The 20,294-nt window shown below is 41.2% G+C and overlaps 1 protein-coding gene across 5 annotated transcripts in view; it reads right to left on the bottom strand.

Annotated features, from left to right (window-relative positions):
* Positions 1-20,294, bottom strand: part of ARHGAP26 (Rho GTPase activating protein 26) — a 485,730-nt gene that overhangs the window by 229,783 nt on the left and 235,653 nt on the right. For all 5 annotated transcript variants that reach the window (XM_029215618.1, XM_029215622.1, XM_029215620.1 and 2 more), the window contains exon 12: positions 11,038-11,074. In XM_029215618.1, coding sequence (XP_029071451.1) covers positions 11,038-11,074 — 37 coding nt within the window. The remainder of the gene's footprint in view (positions 1-11,037; positions 11,075-20,294) is intronic.

The following is a 20,294-nucleotide window of genomic DNA, read 5'->3' as shown; positions in this document are numbered from 1 at the left end:
ACAGAATTAGAAATGAAATAGGAGAAGTAACAACTGACACTGCAGAAATAAAAAAAATCATGAGAGATTACTACAAGCAACTCTATGCCAATAAAATGGACAACCTGGAAGAAATGGACAAATTCTTAGAAATGCACAACCTGCCAAGACTGAATCAGGAAGAAATAGAAAATATGAACAGACCAATCACAAGCACTGAAATTGAAACTGTGATTAAAAATCTTCCAACACACAAAAGCCCAGGACCAGATGGCTTCACAGGTGAATTCTATCAAACGTTTAGAGAAGAGCTAACACCTATCCTTCTCGAACTCTTCCAAAACATAGCAGAGGGAGGAACACTCCCAAATTCCTTCTACGAGGCCACCATCACCTTGATACCAAAACCAGACAAGGATGTCACAAAGAAAGAAAACTACAGGCCAATATCACTGATGAACATAGATGCAAAAATCCTCAGCAAAATACTAGCAAACACAATCCAACAGCACATTAAAAGGATCATACACCATGATCAAGTGGGGTTTATTCCAGGAATGCAAGGATTCTTCAATATACGCAAATCTATCAATGTGATAAACCATATTAACAAATTGAAGTAGAAAAACCATATGATCATCTCAATAGATGCAGAGAAAGCTTTTGACAAAATTCAACATCCATTTATGATAAAAACCCTGCAGAAAGTAGGCATAGAGGGAACTTTCCTCAACATAATAAAGGCCATATATGACAAGCCCACAGCAAACATCATCCTCAATGGTGAAAAACTGAAAGCATTTCCACTAAGATCAGGAACAAGACAAGGTTGCCCACTCTCACCACTCTTATTCAACATAGTTTTGGAAGTTTTAGCCACAGCAATCAGAGAAGAAAAGGAAATAAAAGGAATCCAAATCGGAAAAGAAGAAGTAAAGCTGTCACTGTTTGCAGATGACATGATACTAAACATAGAGAATCCTAAAGATGCTACCAGAAACCTACTAGAGCTAATCAATGAATTTGGTAAAGTAGCAGGATACAAAATTAATGCACAGAAATCTCTGGCATTCCTATATACTAATGATGAAAAATCTGAAAGTGAAATCAAGAAAACACTCCCATTTACCACTGCAACAAAAAGAATAAAATATCTAGGAATAAACCTACCTAAGGAGACGAAAGACCTGTATGCAGAAAATTATATGACACTGATGAAAGAAATTAAGGATGATACAAATAGATGGAGAGATATACCATGTTCTTGGATGGGAAGAATCAACATTGTGAAAATGACTCTACTACCCAAAGCAATCTACAGATTCAATGCAATCCCTATCAAACTACCACTGGCATTTTTCACAGAACTAGAACAAAAAATTTCACAATTTGTATGGAAACAGAAAAGACCCCGAATAGCCAAAGCAATCTTGAGAACGAAAAAAGGAGCTGGAGGAATCAGGCTCCGTGACTTCAGACTATACTACAAAGCTACAGTAATCAAGACAGTATGGTACTGGCACAAAAACAGAAAGACAGATCAATGGAACAGGATAGAAAGCCCAGAGATAAACCCACGCACGTATGGACACCTTATGTTTGATAAAGGTGGCAGGAATGTACAGTGGAGAAAGGACAGCCTCTTCAATAAATGGTGCTGGGAAAACTGGACAGGTACATGTAAAAGTATGAGATTAGATCACTCCCTAACACCATACACAAAAATAAGCTCAAAATGGATTAAAGACCTAAATGTAAGGCCAGACACTATCAAACTCTTAGAGGAAAACATAGGCAGAACACTCTATGACATAAATCACAGCAAGATCCTTTCTGACCCACCTCCTAGAGTAATGGAAATAAAAACAAAAATAAACAAATGGGACCTAATGAAACTTCAAAGCTTTTGCACAGCAAAGGAAACCATAATCAAGACCAACAGACAACCCTCAGAATGGGAGAAAATATTTGCAAATGAAGCAACTGACAAAGGATTAATCTCCAAAATTTACATGCAGCTCAATAACAAAAAAAGAAACAACCCAATCCAAAAATGGGCAGAAGACCTAAATAGACATTTCTCCAAAGAAGATATACAGACTGCCAACAAACACATGAAAGAATGCTCAACATCATTAATCATTAGAGAAATGCAAATCAAAACTACAATGAGATATCATCTCACACCAGTCAGAATGGCCATCATCAAAAAATCTAGAAACAATAAATGCTGGAGAGGGTGTGGAGAAAAGGGAACACTCCTGCACTGCTGGTGGGAATGTGAATTGGTTCAGCCACTATGGAGAACAGTATGGAGGTTCCTTAAAAAACTACAAATAGAATTACCATATGACCCAGCAATCCCACTACTGGGCATATACCCTGAGAAAACCAAAATTCAAAAAGAGTCATGTACCAAAATGTTCATTGCAGCTCTATTTACAATAGCCCGGAGATGGAAACAACCTAAGCGCCCATCATCGGATGAATGGATAAAGAAGATGTGGCACATATATACAATGGAATATTACTCAGCCTTAAAAAGAAATGAAATTGGCTATTTGTAATGAGATGGATAGACCTAGAGTCTGTCATACGGAGTGAAGTAAGTCAGAAAGAAAAAGACAAATACCGTATGCTGACACATATATATGGAATTTAAGGGAAAAAAATGTCATGAAGAACCTAGGGGTAAGACAGGAATAAAGACGCAGACCTACTGGAGAACGGACTTGAGGATATGGGGAGGGGGAAGGGTGAGCTTTGACAGGGCGAGAGAGAGTCATGGACATATACACACTAACAAACGTAGTAAGGTAGATAGCTAGGGGGAAGCAGCCGCAAGGCACAGGGATATTAGCTCGGTGGTTTGTGACAGCCTGGAGGGGTGGGATAGGGAGAGTGGGAGGGAGGGAGACGCAAGAGGGAAGACATATGGGAACATATGTATATGTATAACTGATTCACTTTGTTATACAGCAGAAACTAACACACCATTGTAAAGCAATTATACCCCAATAAAGATGTTAAAAAAAAAATACTAATGGCATTTTTTATAGAACTAGAATAAAAAATCTTAAAATGTGTATGGAGACACAAAAGACCCCAAATAGCCAAAGCAGTCTTGAGGGAAAAAAGCAGAGCTGGAGGAATCAGACTCCCTGACTTCAGACTATACTAGAAAGCTACAGTAATCAAGACAATATGGTACTGGCACAAAAACAGAAATATAGATCAATGGAACAGGATAGAAAGCCCCGAGATAAACCCACGCACCTGTGGTCATCTAATCTATCACAAAGGAGGCAAGGACATACAATGGAGAAAAGACAGGCTCTTCAATAAGTGGTGCTGGGAAAACTGGACAGCTACATGTAAAAGAATGAAATTAGAACACTCCCTAAAACCATACACAAAAATAAACTCAAAATGGATTAGAGACCTAAATTTAAGACTGGACACTATAAAACTCTTAGAGGAAAACATAGGAAGAACAATCTTTGACATAAATCACAGCAAGATCTTTTTTGATCCACCTCCTAGAGTAATGGAAATAAAAACAAAAATAAACAAAGGGGACCTAGTGAATCTTAAAACCTTTTTCAAAGCGAAGGAAACTACAAACAAGACGAAAAGACAACCCTCAGAACGGGAGAAAATATTTGCAGACAAATCAACAAAGAATTAATCTCCAAAGTATATACATAGCTCATGCAGCTCAATATTAAAAAAGCAAACAACCCAATCAAAAACTGGGCAGAAGACTTACATAGACGTTTCTCCAAAGAAGACAAACAAATGGCCAAGAAGCACATGAAAAGCTGGTCAACATCATTAATTATTAGAGAAATGCAAATCAAAACTACAATGAGGTATCACCTCACACCATTTAGAATGGGCATCATCAGAAAATCTACAAACAACAAATGCTGGAGAGGGTGTGGATGAAAAAGAATCCTCTTGCACTGTTGGTGGGAATGTAAATTGATACAGCTACTATGGAGAACAGTATGGAGGTTCCTTAAAAAACTAAAAATAGAGTTACCATATGACCCAGCAATTCCACTACTAGGCATATACCCAGAGAAAACCATAATTCAAAAAGACACATGCACCCCAATGTTCACTGCAGCACTATTTACAACAGCCAGGTCATGGAAGCCACCTAAATGCCCATCGACAGATGAATGGATAAAGAAGATGTGGTACTTATATACAATGGAATATTAATCAGCCATACGAAGTAACGAAATTGGGTCACTCGTAGAGACGTGGATGGATCTAGAGACTGTCATACAGTGTGAAGTAAGTCAGAAAGAGAAAAACAAATATCGTATATTAATGCATATATGTGGAACCTAGAAAAATGGTACAGATGAACCGGTTTGCAGGGCAGACATTGAGACACAGATGTAGAGAACAAACGTACCGACACCAAGGGGAGAAAGTGGCGTGGCGTGGTGGTGGTGTGATGAAGTGGGAGATTGGGACTGACATGTGCACACTGATGTATATAAAATGGATGACTGAGAACATGCTGTATAAAAAATAAATTAAATTAAATTAAAAAGAAAGCCATAAAAAATAATCTCAGCTATTTAAAAATGCATAGGAGTGATTATATTAAGAAAATATACTGGGCTTCCCTGGTGGCACTGTGGTTAAGAATCTGCCTGCCAATGCAGGGGACACAGGTTCGAGCCCTGGTCCGGGAAGATCACACATGTCGCGGAGCAACTAAGCTCATGTGCCACAACTACTGAGCCTGTGCTCTAGAGCCTGCGAGCCACGACTACTGAAGCCTGTGCACCTAGATCCTGTGCTTTGCAACAAGAGAAGCCACCGCAATGAGAAGCCCGTGCACCCCAACGAAGAGTGGCCCCTACTCACCACAGCTAGAGAAAGCCCAAGTGCAGCAACGAAGACCCAACGTAGCTAAAAATAAAATAAATATGTACAAAATGGATAACTAATAAGAACCTGCTGTATAAAAAAATAAATAAAAAACAAACTGGAAGGAATGAAGGAATTAAGACCTGGGAAGCAAAGAGGAAGAATTATATTTCCTTCTTCTGGAGAGAAGGGAGGGCACTTTTTAAGCCTTTCTAGCCTAGACTGAAGCCCATTGCAGTTGGCTGTGGGCACCTGTCTGCACATGAGTGCATCTGCAGAGAGCACAGGTACTACACACCCACACACGTGTGACGGGCCATCGGTCTATCATCTCCCAGGGGTCTTAACCTCATCAGCAGACCATATATCCTTAAAGGTAGAGGCCACTGTAAAGCTGGTTGGTGTCCTCACCCCTCAGTACTCATGTCACCCAGGGCCATGGCCCTTAAGAATTCCAAGAGGTATTAGTTGAATGAAGCCTGGACTCCTACAGTTAAGTCTAGTGAGAGGTTCAGGTCGATGCAAAGAACATGTTCAACAAGAGTGGGAAGCAGAGAAAATGGCTGCAATATTCTTCTGAAAAGCCCGCTGGGGCCAACAGTGTGTGACAAGGCACACCTAGGGCAACTCGGGCATATTCCTTTTAAATGACCTGACTGACCCATGGATTTCGAGTTAATACTCACAGTAAGGGAAGTGGCACTAGAAGCCAAGATTAGGAGACATGCCTCTCTGTCTCAGTCTGTCAGTCTCCAAACAGCTGGCAAAGCAGCGGAAGAGCAGCATTTCTGTAAACAAGCTAATCTTTTCAGAGCTAAGCTGGCGGTGACATTTATTATTTAAAACTTCAAACTTGGTAAAGACGAACTCACACTAGAAAAGCCTGCCTTTCCCTTGCTCTCATGCACTGGACTGTGTACCCTCTCTGACAAGTTCTCAGCTTCCCAAGTGTCTCTCAGGTGGGACGACAGCACCACAGCAGCGGGGCTGAGAATAGGTCCCTTCCTAGCTCCCACTTCTGCTTCTGACCTGGGCTCATTTCAAAGGAGAATGAACCAATTCTCACAGAGCCTTTGGGGAGTAAATCTCACAACTGCAGCCAACGTAAAGCAAGAAACAGGACATGTAGACTCAGGAGATACACATTAAGGTGGCAAAGGGTAAGATGGGAAGAGCAGGGGTCCCTGCCCAGGGAAGAGTCCTGTTCTTTGTAATAATAAAGGGGAAAATCAATGACAGTCATTTGCCATTTAGAATGATTGACACTGGTGTGATCACCTTCTCAGTAAAGAAGCTTAGGAAGCAACAGACCAGACTTTCTTCTTCTCTATCTATTCTTACTCCCACCTTTTCCCTTCCCTCCACTACTGGGTAAGAATTTGACCAACTAGAGAAAACTCAGTGTCACTGATGTATATTCCTGACATTCCAGGAACAAAGCCAGGTAAGGTTCCTGATGGCAGCCGGATCCACGGTTGAGCAGCTCATACGAGTGCCAAAAATAGCAGATTGGTTTTTGAATTTAGTATGTAGGGATTAACCTAACCAAGAAAACAGAAGACTTCTAGGCAGAAAAGTAAAGGTCTGAATAAATGGAAAGACATTCAAAGCTCTTGGAGGAGGTGACTTAGTATTATAAAAGTGTCAATTTTCCCAGCTGTATGTAAACCAATGAAGTTAGAACATTTCTAAATAGACATTTCTCCAAACAAGACATACAGATAGGTACTTCTCTGGTGGCGCAGCAGTTAAGAATCTGCCTGCCAATGCAGGGGACACAGGTTTGATCCCTGGTCCGGGAAGATCCCATATGCCACGGAGCAACTAAGCCCGTGCGCCACAACTACTGAGCCTGTTCTCTAGAGCCCGCGAGCTGCAACTACTGAAGCCTGTGCGCCTAGAGCCCGTGCTCCGCAACGAGAAGCCACCGCAATGAGAAGCCTGTGCACCGCAACAAAGAGTAGCCCCCGTGTGCAGCAACGAAGGCCCAACGCAGCCAAAAATAAAAATAGGGCTCCCCTGGTGGCGCAGTGGTTGAGAGTCTGCCCCCCGATGCAGGGGAGGTGGGTTCGTGCCCCGGTCCGGGAAGATTCCACATGCCGCGGAGCGGCTGGGCCCGTGAGCCATGGCCGCTGAGCCTGCGCGTCCGGAGCCTGTGCTCCACAACGGGAGAGGCCACAACCTGAGTCCCGCAAAAAAAAAAAAAAAAAACAGGGAGATAAAAGATACTCATTGTCCAAGAATACACTTGAAAGGTACACATTAGAACGGTGAAGGGGAGGACAGGAAAAGGAGGTGGGAAAAGAACTAAAAGGGAGTGAGTGAATGAATAAATGAATGAATGAAGGGCGAAAGGGAGGGGCCTGTGATGATCATGTGCCACAAACCGGGGATTATGATTATTTCACTCACTGTACCTGAGATCCAAACAGAGAAGAAAGAGGAGGTGAAAAAGGCTCTGCAAAGAAATGTGCATGTATTTATCTGCTGCCATCCTCTCCTGGCAACTGGGCCACTTGGAAAATACCAGCAGCTCCCAGACATTATTTATGGCCCTGTCTTATACCCCACAGGCACTGTACGGCCTGAGAGAAGCTTCAAGAGAAAAGCAACAAATTCAGAAGTGTCCCCAATGGAATTCCCTTTTGCTACCTGTCTCTTGAAAACGTTCTGGTTCTGTGATAAAATGTTGGCATTGAAATTCCCACCAAAATATTTTCTAGAAAGGAAAATGCTAGACATTTGTAAATGGCTATTAAAGGTGAAAAGTGCGATGTCCCGCTCTTAAATTCCTATCAGATTGACTTCTTACCTTTAAAAAAGTTTTGACTGTCATATAAACAGAGTTGCAGAACAATCAGACCCTGGGCAATAGCGCCACCTGTGGCGATGAGCGCCGTGAAACTGCAAATCACTGCCATGAGGAATGTGAAAGGGACAAGCGCTCTAGAGGGGAGGGGAAGCAAAGCTAAGGCTTGTGTGATGTGAAGAGGGGTTCCTACTGCCAAAGGACGGGAGGAAGCACCAACCCAGAACAGTCCTCTGGTTTCGCCAGCTTGGAAATCAGTGAACAGAACATCTTTTAGAATTGTAATACCCGGGACTTCGCTGGTGGCACAGTGGTTGAAGAATCCACCTGCCAATGCAGGGGACATGGGTTCGAGCCCTGGTCCGGGAAGATTCCACATGCCGCGGAGCAACTAAGCCCGTGTGCCACAACTACTGAAGCCCGTGCACCTAGAGCCCGTGCTGCGCAACAGAGAAGCCACTGCAATGAGAAGCCCGTGCACTGCAATGAAGAGTAGCCCCAGCTTGCCGAAACTAAAGAAAGCCCACGAGCAGCAACAAAGACCCAACACAGCCAAAGATAAATAAATTTATTAAAAAAAAAAAAAAAAAGAATAGCAATACCCTAGAAAAGCTGTTTCTATCAAAAGTACTCCTGGAAAAGTGGGCAATATGTTTAACACATTTTTCTTTCCCACTTCCTAAATGAAAGTGTAATAAGCCATTGAAGAATCATCAGAGGCTCAAGGCAGCCAACTCTCGGCACCCTGTGGATAACGGGATGCCGAAAGCAAAATGTTGCAAGTGTCTGTGTTTCCCAAGATAGAACTTTCTGTATTGTTCTTTTCCTAGGGAGGTAGAATATTCCCATGGTTGACAGCAAAGATGTTAGAATCAGACAGAACTCAGATTAAATCATATCTCCTGAGTTCACCAACCTCAATTTCCTAATCTACAAAGTAGGTCAAAAGCACCTACCTCAGTCAGTGCTGTGAGCTTTAAATGAACTAATGTGGATAAAACACGCTGAAACACAGTAAGCAGTCGATAAATGCTACCTATTAATCGCCATTATTGTAAAATACATACTCTTTGTCGACAATGCAAAGTACACAGAATATTTAAAGTAGAAGGTCAGTGTCTCGCAATAATCTGCCCTCTATCCTGAGTAAGAGTTTAATGATAAATGTATTTCCAGACTTTCTTTCTATCAATGTATCCAGATGAGTCAACTAATTTATTTTAATAAATGCATGGTTCTACAACCTGAATTTTTAAAAACTCAATGAACAGTATACTGTGGATACCATTTCTGCAAATATACCAAGATCTCTCTTGTTCTTTCTGAAGGCTACATAGTACTTTATGATATTTTTAATGGACTTCCTATTGAACATTTAGATGGTCTCCAATTCTTCACTATTATTACCGATGCTCCAGTGAACTTTTTTACAGAAACATCTTTGCACTCCAGCCTATTCTTTAGGACAAATCGCTGGGTCAAAGGATATTTACATTTTAAAGGCTTCCGATACATATGCCCCAAAGGCCTTACAAAACAGTACAACCAGCTGCTACGGCCACCAGCAGAGTCATGGTCGTCTTTCAAATCTAGTGGCACTTATCTCAAGGAGAGAGAAGTAGGTTCGTAAGGTCAAAAGTTACAGGCAAACTTCTGGTGTGGGGTGAAGGGGGAGCTGGTTCTCCATTCATATGCATCTCGCTCCCCACAGTTCCTGGGTCCTTCACGACAGAAGTGTCTCCCAGGTTAGGGCATGGTGTGGGCATCTGTTATTTCAGCCTGCTTGGCATCTACACTCTCTTGTCCCGGTGGCTTCCCCGATCTCCCTTTGGTAAACCACCCTGCTCCCATTTTATGAATACTGTTGAAACCATCAATCAAGGTGTGTTGTCTTCCCCTGGGTAGGCCACAGCTAGACCACCTTGATGCTATCTTTCCTGGGAATCTGGACCTTCAGAAGAGTGAGGCAAAGGACTAAAAAAGAGTTTAAGGGCTTTATCGTCCTGCAAATATCATCCAGAAGACCCTTTCTCATTGGTCCCTGGGTCTCCAGAACTGGTCTGTTTTCAAGCCTTGGTTCTTCAGGTCTTCCTACCTTACTGTGAGTTACACTGAAGCCTTCTGTATTCCTTCGTTGTTATTATTATTATGATGATGATTGTACTGTTATTTTAGGCCAAGTTAACCAGAGTTGATTTCAGATATTCTAAAACAATCCCACCTGACACGGGCGGGGGTGGGGGGGGCGGCGCAGGGAATGACTTGTTTCCTTGAATATTTACTTGAAAAAAATTTCCCCTTGTTCAATTCCTGAAGGAAAAAAAAGAAACATTTTTTCCTCTCCCAAAGGCCTCTTAACCTACCAATAGCAACCATTCCAAATTACTTAATATTTTATCTAAAACTTCTGGTAGAATCTGTATTTTGGAAGGAATGAAAGAAAGAAAATCTCTGTCCTATAATGGATTTCACACACACTAAAAACAGCTCATCCTTTTGGCCACATGACGAGGTACTGTTTTACTGACACTACTGGAATTCACGGTAGGGCTACCTTGGAATTTTTTTTCCAAGTGGATTTTACAAAACAAATCTGAGGCAAGGGCACAGAATTTCCTTTGTACTCTGGTAGCAACGTGGCAGGAATTTGTTTTTTCCCCTGAGCACCAAGGAGATAATCAGCCCAAACACTCTAGCAATAGCGGTTTCATTTTAATCCCATCATCTTTACAAGGTTACAGGTGCCCTTGGAAATCATGATTAACCAGAGTGCTCCGAGCCAGTAGCAGGGGAAATGTGCTGTATATTCTACAGAGGCCGCCCAGGGTCACTCCCAGGAAAGAGGAATATTATTACAGAGTTCTTCATCTCCACTCTTAACTCCCCAAAGTGGCAACAAGGAACACAGAGTTAGTTACTAAGCGATCACTAAGATGGTTCTGGCTCTCCAGTCCTTGGAGAGAGACTGTGAGGGAGGCAAAGTCAATTCTGGTTTCCCACAGGACAGGGCGCTGGGGGAGCTGGGTGTTATCGGATTAAGTGACTTTTAAGTGGTGACTGGAGCTACATTCTTAAGACAACAAAGGATTAACTGAGATAATGTACATAAAAATTCTTTGTACAGTGTGAAGGGTTATACAGTGCAAGATGTCATCACGGCCTTGCCAGTCGGGCTCACTGACCGTCCTGGAGTCACTGACGCCGTAAACTGGAGCAGAAGTAGCTCGGCTGCACTGGAGGAATGGGGAGACCCAACATGCCCACAGCACCTCCTGGTGGTTCTTCCCCAGAATAGCAACTTCTCCAGGCCCAGGCCCACCCCCACCCGTAGAAAAGTATCCAAGCAATATACTTACTCCCTTCGCTCTGGCTGTCTTTGTTCGAGTTGTAGACCTGGAAAACAGAAATAACATTTACTTGTGTGAATTTTATACTACCCTACAGGTTCGCTGAAGAAAATCATTACCTTTTCCTTTTCCCTGGTTTGTGCTAGACCAATGGAAGGCAATTCTGGCCCCCAAATAGGAATCCCTTCTATAATTACCTACTTCCCAGTATTTACTTCAGCTCTTAAGTGCGTGCACATCAGAATCACCTCTGGAACTTTATTGTTAAAAAAAAAAAAATCATATTCCTCCTTTAATAAAACCCCAAACTTATGTTTGCATATAAACTAAAAAGGAAGAAAAAAATGTAATTAGTTACAAATCATTAAGCATTATTAACTGCACACCAGGCAACGTGCTAAGCAATTCACATGAATTATCTCCAATTATCTATGCAACAATTCTGTTGGGTAGGAACGGTTATTATCACTGTTTTACAGATGGAGAATTTGAAAGGCTTAGAGAGGTTAACTAAGGTCTCACAGCTAGTACGTGGCAAAGTCTGGACAGAGATATATTACAAACTCTTAAGTGCTAACACTGGGGAATGAGACCAATCATTTTTTACTTCATATACTTCCATAAATTTGAATGTTATAAGGAGAATATATTACTTTTACGATAGAAAACCCTTTAATGATTTATAGAATTCATAAAAGGGAATGTACCCCAATAAAAAACAATGACACACTGAAAGAGTTGGCAAGCTTTTTCTTGTAAAGGACAGGTTGGTAAATATTTTAGGTTTTGCAGGCCAGGAGGCAAAAGTCAAATCAATGATATTGTACAGGTACTTGTAAAACAAGAGAGAAGACAAATTTCCACAATTTTTTCTTGACAAAATTCAAAATATAGTAAGTTTTTGAGATACAGGTATAATATTCCTAGCAGGTGAATATCAGGGTTTCATGGCTCTTTTCAGAGATGCTTGGCTTGGTTCATCCAGGGGTTAAAGAACTGGTTCTCAGGCAAGAGTGGTCAGTACAACCACTTGGAGTATCTTTTCCAAGGAGTACAATTTTTTGAAATACAGATTGACTAATCAGAAGAACAGAATTTTTTATAGAGAAAGGATAACATTTAGCTTAAATAGAGTTCAAAATGTTTCTCATCATCAAGTTAATTGCAAATGTTCATCTGTAAATACCATGTTGAGCTCATGGGCCATACAAAAATAGGTGGTGAGCTGGATTTGGCCTGTGGGCCATAGTTTGCGAATCTCTGATATGCTGACATTATTAAGTAAGATAATAAAGCCTCTGCTTTAGAAAAAAAATCATAGTGCCCCCCAAATCTTTCTTTGGTGCTTATGATTCTGTAGGTATGAAAAGGCACAGCATGAAACTGGTCATAACTTAAAAAAAATAAATAAAAAAGGATATTCCAAATCATTGTGATGGCCACTGTTGGTTGAGAGCCACTTATTTAACCCTTTGAGGAACAGAGCCAAGCATCTCTGAAAAGAGAGCCATGACACCCTAAGGGGACTTTTTACCTGCTAGGAAATATGGGTGAGATGCTGGTCAAGAGCTGGGCAATAGTTCCAACACAGCCCCCTGATTGCCTTGTGTCACTGGGTAAGTTTCTCACCGTCTGCAGGTCTCTACTGCCCCATCTATAAACTGAAGGAGTCAGCCAAGAAGGTCTTTGAATTATCAAACAGATAATTTAACAAACCACTCCATTTTATGATCATTATTCATTTCCTGAAGAAGACTACAAAGACACACAGGCACTTACTGAAGGTCAGAAAGATGAGAATAAAGGGGTTTCTGAACGTCAAGCATTATTGTCTGATGAATGAAAAGGCATCAGTTTATATGCATAAAAGGAGTCAAAAGACTGTGAGCCTGGTATGGCCTTTTTATTTTTTATTGCGGTATGCCGGCCTCTCACTGTTGCGGCCTCTCCCATTGTGGAGCACAGGCTCCGGACGTGCAGGCTCAGCGGCCATGGCTCACGGGCCCAGCCGCTCCGCGGCATGTGGGATCTTCCCGGACCGGGGCACAAACCCGCGTCCCCTGCATCGGCAGGTGGACTCTCAACCACTGCGCCACCAGGGAAGCCCTGGTATGGCCTTTTGGAGGGAGGAAGGCCAGTGCGCTTGGCAACTAGTGCACAACAGAGAAGGGCAGGAGATGAGGATGTGGCAAAGAGAGAGGCAGCGGCACAATCCTGCTGAGCAAAGTGAGTAGCCTCGTAATAGCGAGGACCAGCCATTCACGGTCAATGGCATGCACTAAAATTGGACAGGTAGGTGAGGGAAACACGGGGAAGAGACAATATTAGGGCAAGTATGTTTTCCAGCCATCCCTGCTCACTTCATGTCTCCCATTAAATTCAAACTTCCTATCCCAGAGAAACCTGCTCCTGTTTCTAAATGGCAAAATCCAGAAGGAACAACAAAATACAGGGCTTTCAGACCTCCTTAACTAGGAGGTGAATTTGCAGCAAATTACTTTCTTTTAATGTTTCCTGGGGCTCAGGAGGCCCAGTCCCGGAACACCCAGGCATTCCTCAAATCAGAGAGGCGATATCAATGAGCCAAAGGCACCAGGAACATGTGCCGCCCGATCCTCCGAGGCCAGGCCATTAATCTCTGTCTGGTTTTGGTAAATGAGCCAAGGAGAATGAGTTTGAAATGAAGCTAACAAACCATGCCTGCCAGGACTGCGTGACTACATGGCCCAACAAGGAAGGCCCGGGGTGGGGGAACAGCCTCACCATCACACGGGCCAGATGCTGGCGTGGGAACAGCACTAAGGGGCAATGGCTTTGTTTACCCAGCACTTACCAAGTGTCATACGTGACATCATCAAATCTTTTTAACAGCCTTGTGGGTTAGGTACTAGCGTTATTCCCATTTTACAGGTATGGAACCTGAGGCCCAGAGAGGCTACATAGTTTGTCCAAGGACACAAAGCTGGAAGGTGATGTACTAGTCTATCTTGCCGTTGTAGGGATGTTCCAACTGTCATTTACTTTTCCAGGCAGTGGCAAATGCACACAACTACCAAGCCATACCAGTAGCCTATGGTTTGTAAATACCTTCCATTCTGGCAGAAGCAGAGGGCATGCGATTTGCCCTTTAGAAATGCTCAGTCTGTTCTGAGGAAACCTTCTTTAGATCTCATAGTAGCCCACTAATGTCAGACTGAGGTTCAGAGACAAGGGCAACTTCTTAAAATAAAAGGTCTCTTTGGCAGTGGCTTCTGTCTTAGGATTGATTAGTAGAGTTATCTTAGGTTTGTATGCCTTCAAGTAAGCCTCTCAAGAGCCTTTGTCTTCAAAGGACAGAACTCAAATCTCCAGGATCAATTCAAGGGGACATGAGTCCCTCAACAATTCCTGAATTATGGCTCCTAGGAAGAATAAATCAGTTAATACACAGTTTCAACAACCCAACTTAAGCTAAAGTCTAACCATCCCGCTTAGCCAGAGTACTCTAAGACCTGGCCACATGCAAGTCTCTGAGCCCTCTGGCTTTCTATAGTACTTTCATTCAGGGATGCACTAGTTTCTCCTGAACACTGTGCATGAGAATTTGTTAAATATCCATACCAATGAACGCCTGTTTTCAAGTGCATGTTTCCAGAGAATACAAATTACATACGTTTACTTTATGTTATCAGGGTCCATCTGAGATTCATTATAAAATAATTACAACAGCAATAACGGATTAATACAAACGATGGTGACAAAAGCCTTATTATGTGTCAGACACCACTCTGAGCACTCTATATGCATTTATCTTGTTTAGTCCTCACACCAACCTAATTATTCCTGACATATAGATGAGAAAACTGAGGCATTAGAGAGGTTAGGTCACTTGCCCAAGGTCAGGCAGCTGGAATTGGGCAGAATCCAGACAGAACCTCCTACAGTCTGTCTCCAAAGCCCAAGCTCTTAACCACTAACCACGTGATACATAAGACATGATGATGATGATGACGACGACGACGACGCTAAAGGTGATGAGATGTCTGTGCAGCTAGGGAAGGTGAGTCACTGGAAGAAAGAATCTGCCACGAGTTGGAGAGAAAACGAAACTGGGAATGGCCTTTGATTCCAGCCTGGAGCATTCACCACTAACCCACGTGACCAGCCGGCACCTAACACAGAAGTAACACTTCATATTCTTTGAACCACAGGGCTCGATTCTGAAGATAAACACCAGGGCAGGAAAGTAGGTCTTTGATACAAATCACAGGGTACTGCAATTCTATGAGTCCTCACCCAGAAGCTATGATGGGAGTACAATTTAATTAAATCAAAGGAGGGTGAGGAAAGCTTTCATATGCTCCCTCTGCACTAAGACGTGATTTTGCAATCAATTCTGTTCACTGCTGAGCCAATTCAATTTACGGGTCCCTAGAGAATTAAGAGAGAATACAGAGTCATTTGGGTTCCCAGAATTTTTCCACGGGTGTCCTTTATTACCATTATCCAGGCCTTACCAAGAAAGCACAGAAAGGAAATTTTTTTAAACTTATAAATTAAAGGCATAAATAGAGCAATAAGTAGAAAAAGCAATCTCACTTTTCCCTCTGACACACAGCTGCATTAGCACTTGGCTACATCACGCTTCGGATCAAAATCAGCACAAAATGAAAGTGTTGGAGAAACAGATTCATGGGCAAATTCACTAAAATCTGTTGCTCATTTTTCAACTGCACTTGAATTCACACCTAAGCTTTGTCATTCCCAGAGGTCTCTTCCAAGTAGCCTGGAACATCTAAACCCCTCCCACCGGCTTGTTCCTTGGATGCGCACATGTGGGAACACACAAAACAGAGCTACGTGCCCACACCCCAAAACACTGCCCAAGCTGGTTCTACACCATCAGATATAATTTTTGTCCCTCCTCTCTGTGCAACACAATGGATCCACCATCACTAGGACTTGCTCTTTTAAACTGTTTGTCAGGGGTAGCAGATTTGTGCTTATATGCTGCTTAGGTTCAAAGTCCAGATCTACCAGTTAGTGGCTATACAGTCCAATCACTTCACAATTCTAAACCTCAGTCTTTGCTAGTGTAAAATGGGGACATTAATGTTCCCTATCTCTTAGGGTCACTGTGAAAATTAAATAAGAGAATAAATAGAAAACATTTAACACAGAGAGTAGAATACAAATTCTGTGGCCCACAGAGCATTCTGTGAAGATGACCCTTCATCACCATTACCAGGCCAGATGCTGGCATAGGAACAGCACTAAGTGGGAATGGCTTCATTTACCCAGCACTTACCAAGTGCCATACATGACATCACCAAATCCTCCTCTTTCCTTCTCTTCATATCAATACTTATCCCCTACGGGATAAACTGCTAAGGATGGGTATGTGGTTTGAGGGATACAGTGACATTGGCCTCATTAGCATTGAAATTTAACCAAATGAAGCTAATTAAAGGATTAACAGAAAGCATAAAATCTAAAGTCAACTTTAGCAAGAATTCTCAATGTTTTCTTAAATGGCAGTTAAATATAAAAGTAACTACTCACCACAATCACTTATCCACGACCGATTATGTGCCAGGCATCATACTCAGCGTTTACGTGAATTATTTTATATCATACTCCAGCTGATGGGGTACAACCACTGCCTCCGCTTCACACCATCTTGTAGGCTAAATAACTTTCCAAAGGGTACAAAGCCAACAAGTGGCAGCGTCTTCTACACCAGATCTGTATTGAAGCACAACTTCATAGGCCTTCCCCACCCAGTCCCACTTTCCAAAGGAAAAAAAAGCTTGGTGACCAACAAGGAACTCAAAAGAAGCTAAGCAGTAATTAAAATCATAACAACACAACCAATATGTAATATGTAAGAACAGAATTTCCACCCAATTTAAACATAACAGTAATTCTACAAACTTCCATTAATACAAGTATAGCAGTAACTGAAAACCACAACCAGCTTGAGACACTTTGGGATACCCAAAAAACACCCGTCAAGCAAAGAGCACACAGAGGGCAGACAGCAGAAGTAAGAACTACAATCCTGCAGCCTGTGGAACAGAAACCATATTCACAGAAAAACAGACAAAATGAAAAGGCAGAGGATGATCTACCAGACGAAGGAACAAGATAAAACCCAGGAAAAACAACTAAATGAAGTGAAGACAGGCAACCTTCCAGAAAAAGAATTCAGAATAATGGTAGTAAAGATGATCCAGGACCTCGGAAAAAGAATGGAGGCAAAGATTGAGAAGATGCAAGAAATGTTTAACAAACACCTAGAAGAATTAAAGAACAAACACCTAGAAGAATTAAAGAACAAACAGAGTGAACTATACAATAACTGAAATGAAAAATAAACTAGAACGGATCAATAGCAGAATACCTGAGGCAGAAGAATGGTTAAGTGACCTGGAAGACAGAATGGTGGAATCCACTGACATAGAACAGAATAAAGAAAACAGAATGAAAAGAAATGAAGACAGCCTAAGAGACCTCTGGGACAACATTAAATGCAACAACATTTGCATTATAGGGGTCCCAGAAGGAGAAGAGAGAGAGAAAGGACCCAAGAAAATATGTGAGGAGATTATAGTCGAAAACTTCCCTAACATGGGAAAGGAAATAGCCACCCAAGTCCAGGAAGTGCAGAGTCCCAGGAGGATAAACCTAAGGAGAAACATGCCGAGACACATAGTAATCAAATTGACAAAAAATAAAGACAAAGAAAAATTATTGAAAGCAACAAGGGAAAAACGACAAATAACATACAAGGGAACACCCGTAAGGTTAACAGCTGATTTCTCAGCAGAAACTCTACAAGCCACAAGGGAGTGGCAAGACATATATAAAGTGATGAAGGGCAAGAACCTACAACCAAGATTACTCTACCCAGCAAGGATCTCATTCAGATTTGACAGAGAAATCAAAAGCTTTACAGACAAGCAAAAGCTAAGAGAATTCAGCACCACCAAAACAGCTCTACAACAAATGCTAAAGGAACTTCTCTAAGTGGGAAACACCACAGAAGAAAAGGACCTACAAAAACAAACCCATAACAATTAAGAAAATGGTAATAGGAACAGACATATCGATAATTACCTTAAACGTGAATGGATTAAATGTTCCAACCAAAAGACACAGGCTCACTGAATGGAGACAAAAACAAGACCCATATATATGCTGTCTACAAGAGAAGCACTTCAGACCTAGGGACACACAGAGACTGAAAGTGACGGGACGGAAAAAGATATTCCATGCAAATGGATATCAAAAGAAAGCTGGAGTAGCAATACTCATATCAGATAAAATAGACTTTAAAATAAAGAATGTTACAAGAGACAAGGAAGGACACTACATAATGATCAAGGGATCAATGCAAGAAGAAGATATAACAATTATAAATATATATGCACCCAAAATAGGAGCACCTCAATACATAAGGAAACTGCTAACAGCTATAAAAGAGGAAAGCAACAGTAACACAATAATAGTGGGGGACTTTTTAACTCCACATTAACACCAATGGATAGATCATCCAAACAGAAAATTAACAAGGAAACACAAGCTTTAAATGACACAATAGACCAGCTAGCTTTAATTGATATTTATAGGACTTTCCATCCGAAAACAGCAGATTACACTTTCTTCTCAAGTGCACACAGCACATTCTCCAGAATAGATCACAACATGGATCACAAATCAAGCCTTGCTAAATTTAAGAGAACTGAAGTCATATCAAGCATATTTTCTGACCACAATGCTATGAGATCAGAAATCAATTACAGGGAAAAAAACGTAAAGAAACACAAACACATGGAGGCTAAACAATAAGCTACTAAATAACCAAGAGATCACTGAAGAAATCAAAGAGGAAATCAAAAATTACCTAGAGACAAATGACAACTCAAACATGACGATCCAAAACCTATGGGATGCAGCAAAAGCAGTTCTAAGAGAGAAGTTTACAGCAATACAAGCCTACCTCAAGAAACAAGAAAAATCTCAAATAAACAATCTAACTTTACACCTAAAGGAACTAGAGAAAGAAGAGAAAACAAAACCCAAAGTTAGCAGAAGGAAAGAAATCATAAAGATCAGAGCAGAAATAAATGAAATAGAAACAATAGCAAGGATCTATAAAACTAAAAGCCAGTTCTTTGAGAAGAGAAGCAAAATCGGTAAACCGCCAGACTCATCAAGAAAAAGACAGAGAGGACTCAAATCAATAAAATTAGAAATGAAAAAGAAGTTACAACAGACACCGCAGAAATACAAAGCATCCTAAGAGACGACTACAAGTAACTCTATGCCAATACAATGGACAACTTGGAAGAAATGGACAAATTCTTAGAAAGGTATAACCTTCCAAGACTGAACCAGGAAGAAATAGAAAATATGAACAGACCAATCACAAGTAATGAAATTGAAACTGTGGTTAAAAATTTCCAACAAACAACTGTCCAGGAGCAGATGGCTTCACAGGTGACTTCTATCAAACATTTAGAGAAGAGCTAACACCTGTCCTTCTCAAACTCTTCCCAAAAATTACAGAGGAACAAACATTCCCAAACTCATTCTATGAGGCCACCATCACCCTGATACCAAAATGAGACAAAGATACTACAAAAAAAGAAAATTATAGACCAATATCACTGATGAATATAGATGCAAAATCCCTCAACAAAATACTAGCAAACAGAATCCAACAACATATTAAAAGGATCATACACCATGATCAAGTGGGATTTATCCCAGGGATTCAAGGATTCTTCAATATACGCAAATCAATCAATGTGATACACCATCATTAACAAATTGAAGGATAAAAACCATATGATCATCTCAATAGATGCAGAAAAAGCTTTTGACAAGATTCAACACCAAAAACTCTCCAGAAAGTGGGCAAAGAGGGAACCTACCTCAACATAATAAAGGCCAAATACGACAAACCCACAGCAAACATCATTCTCAATGGTGAAAAACTGAAAGCATTTCCTCTAAGATCAGGAACAAGGCAAGGATGTCCACTCCTGCCACTATTATTCAACATAGTTTTGGAAGTCCTAGCCACGGCAATCAGAGAAGTAAAAGAAATAAAAGGAATGCAAATAGGAAAAGAAGAAGTAAAACTGTCACTGTTTGCAGATGACATGATACTATACATAGAGAATCCTAAATATATCAACAGAAAACTACTAAAGCTAATCAATGAATTTGGTAAAGTTGCAGGATACAAAATTAATGCACAGAAATCTCTTGCATTCCTA

Source organism: Monodon monoceros, unplaced genomic scaffold, assembly GCF_005190385.1.
Source record: "Monodon monoceros isolate NGI ecotype Baffin Bay Population unplaced genomic scaffold, NGI_Narwhal_1 Super_Scaffold_12, whole genome shotgun sequence".
Taxonomy (NCBI): domain Eukaryota; kingdom Metazoa; phylum Chordata; class Mammalia; order Artiodactyla; family Monodontidae; genus Monodon; species Monodon monoceros.
This window is presented reverse-complemented; position numbering and strand designations above follow the sequence as displayed.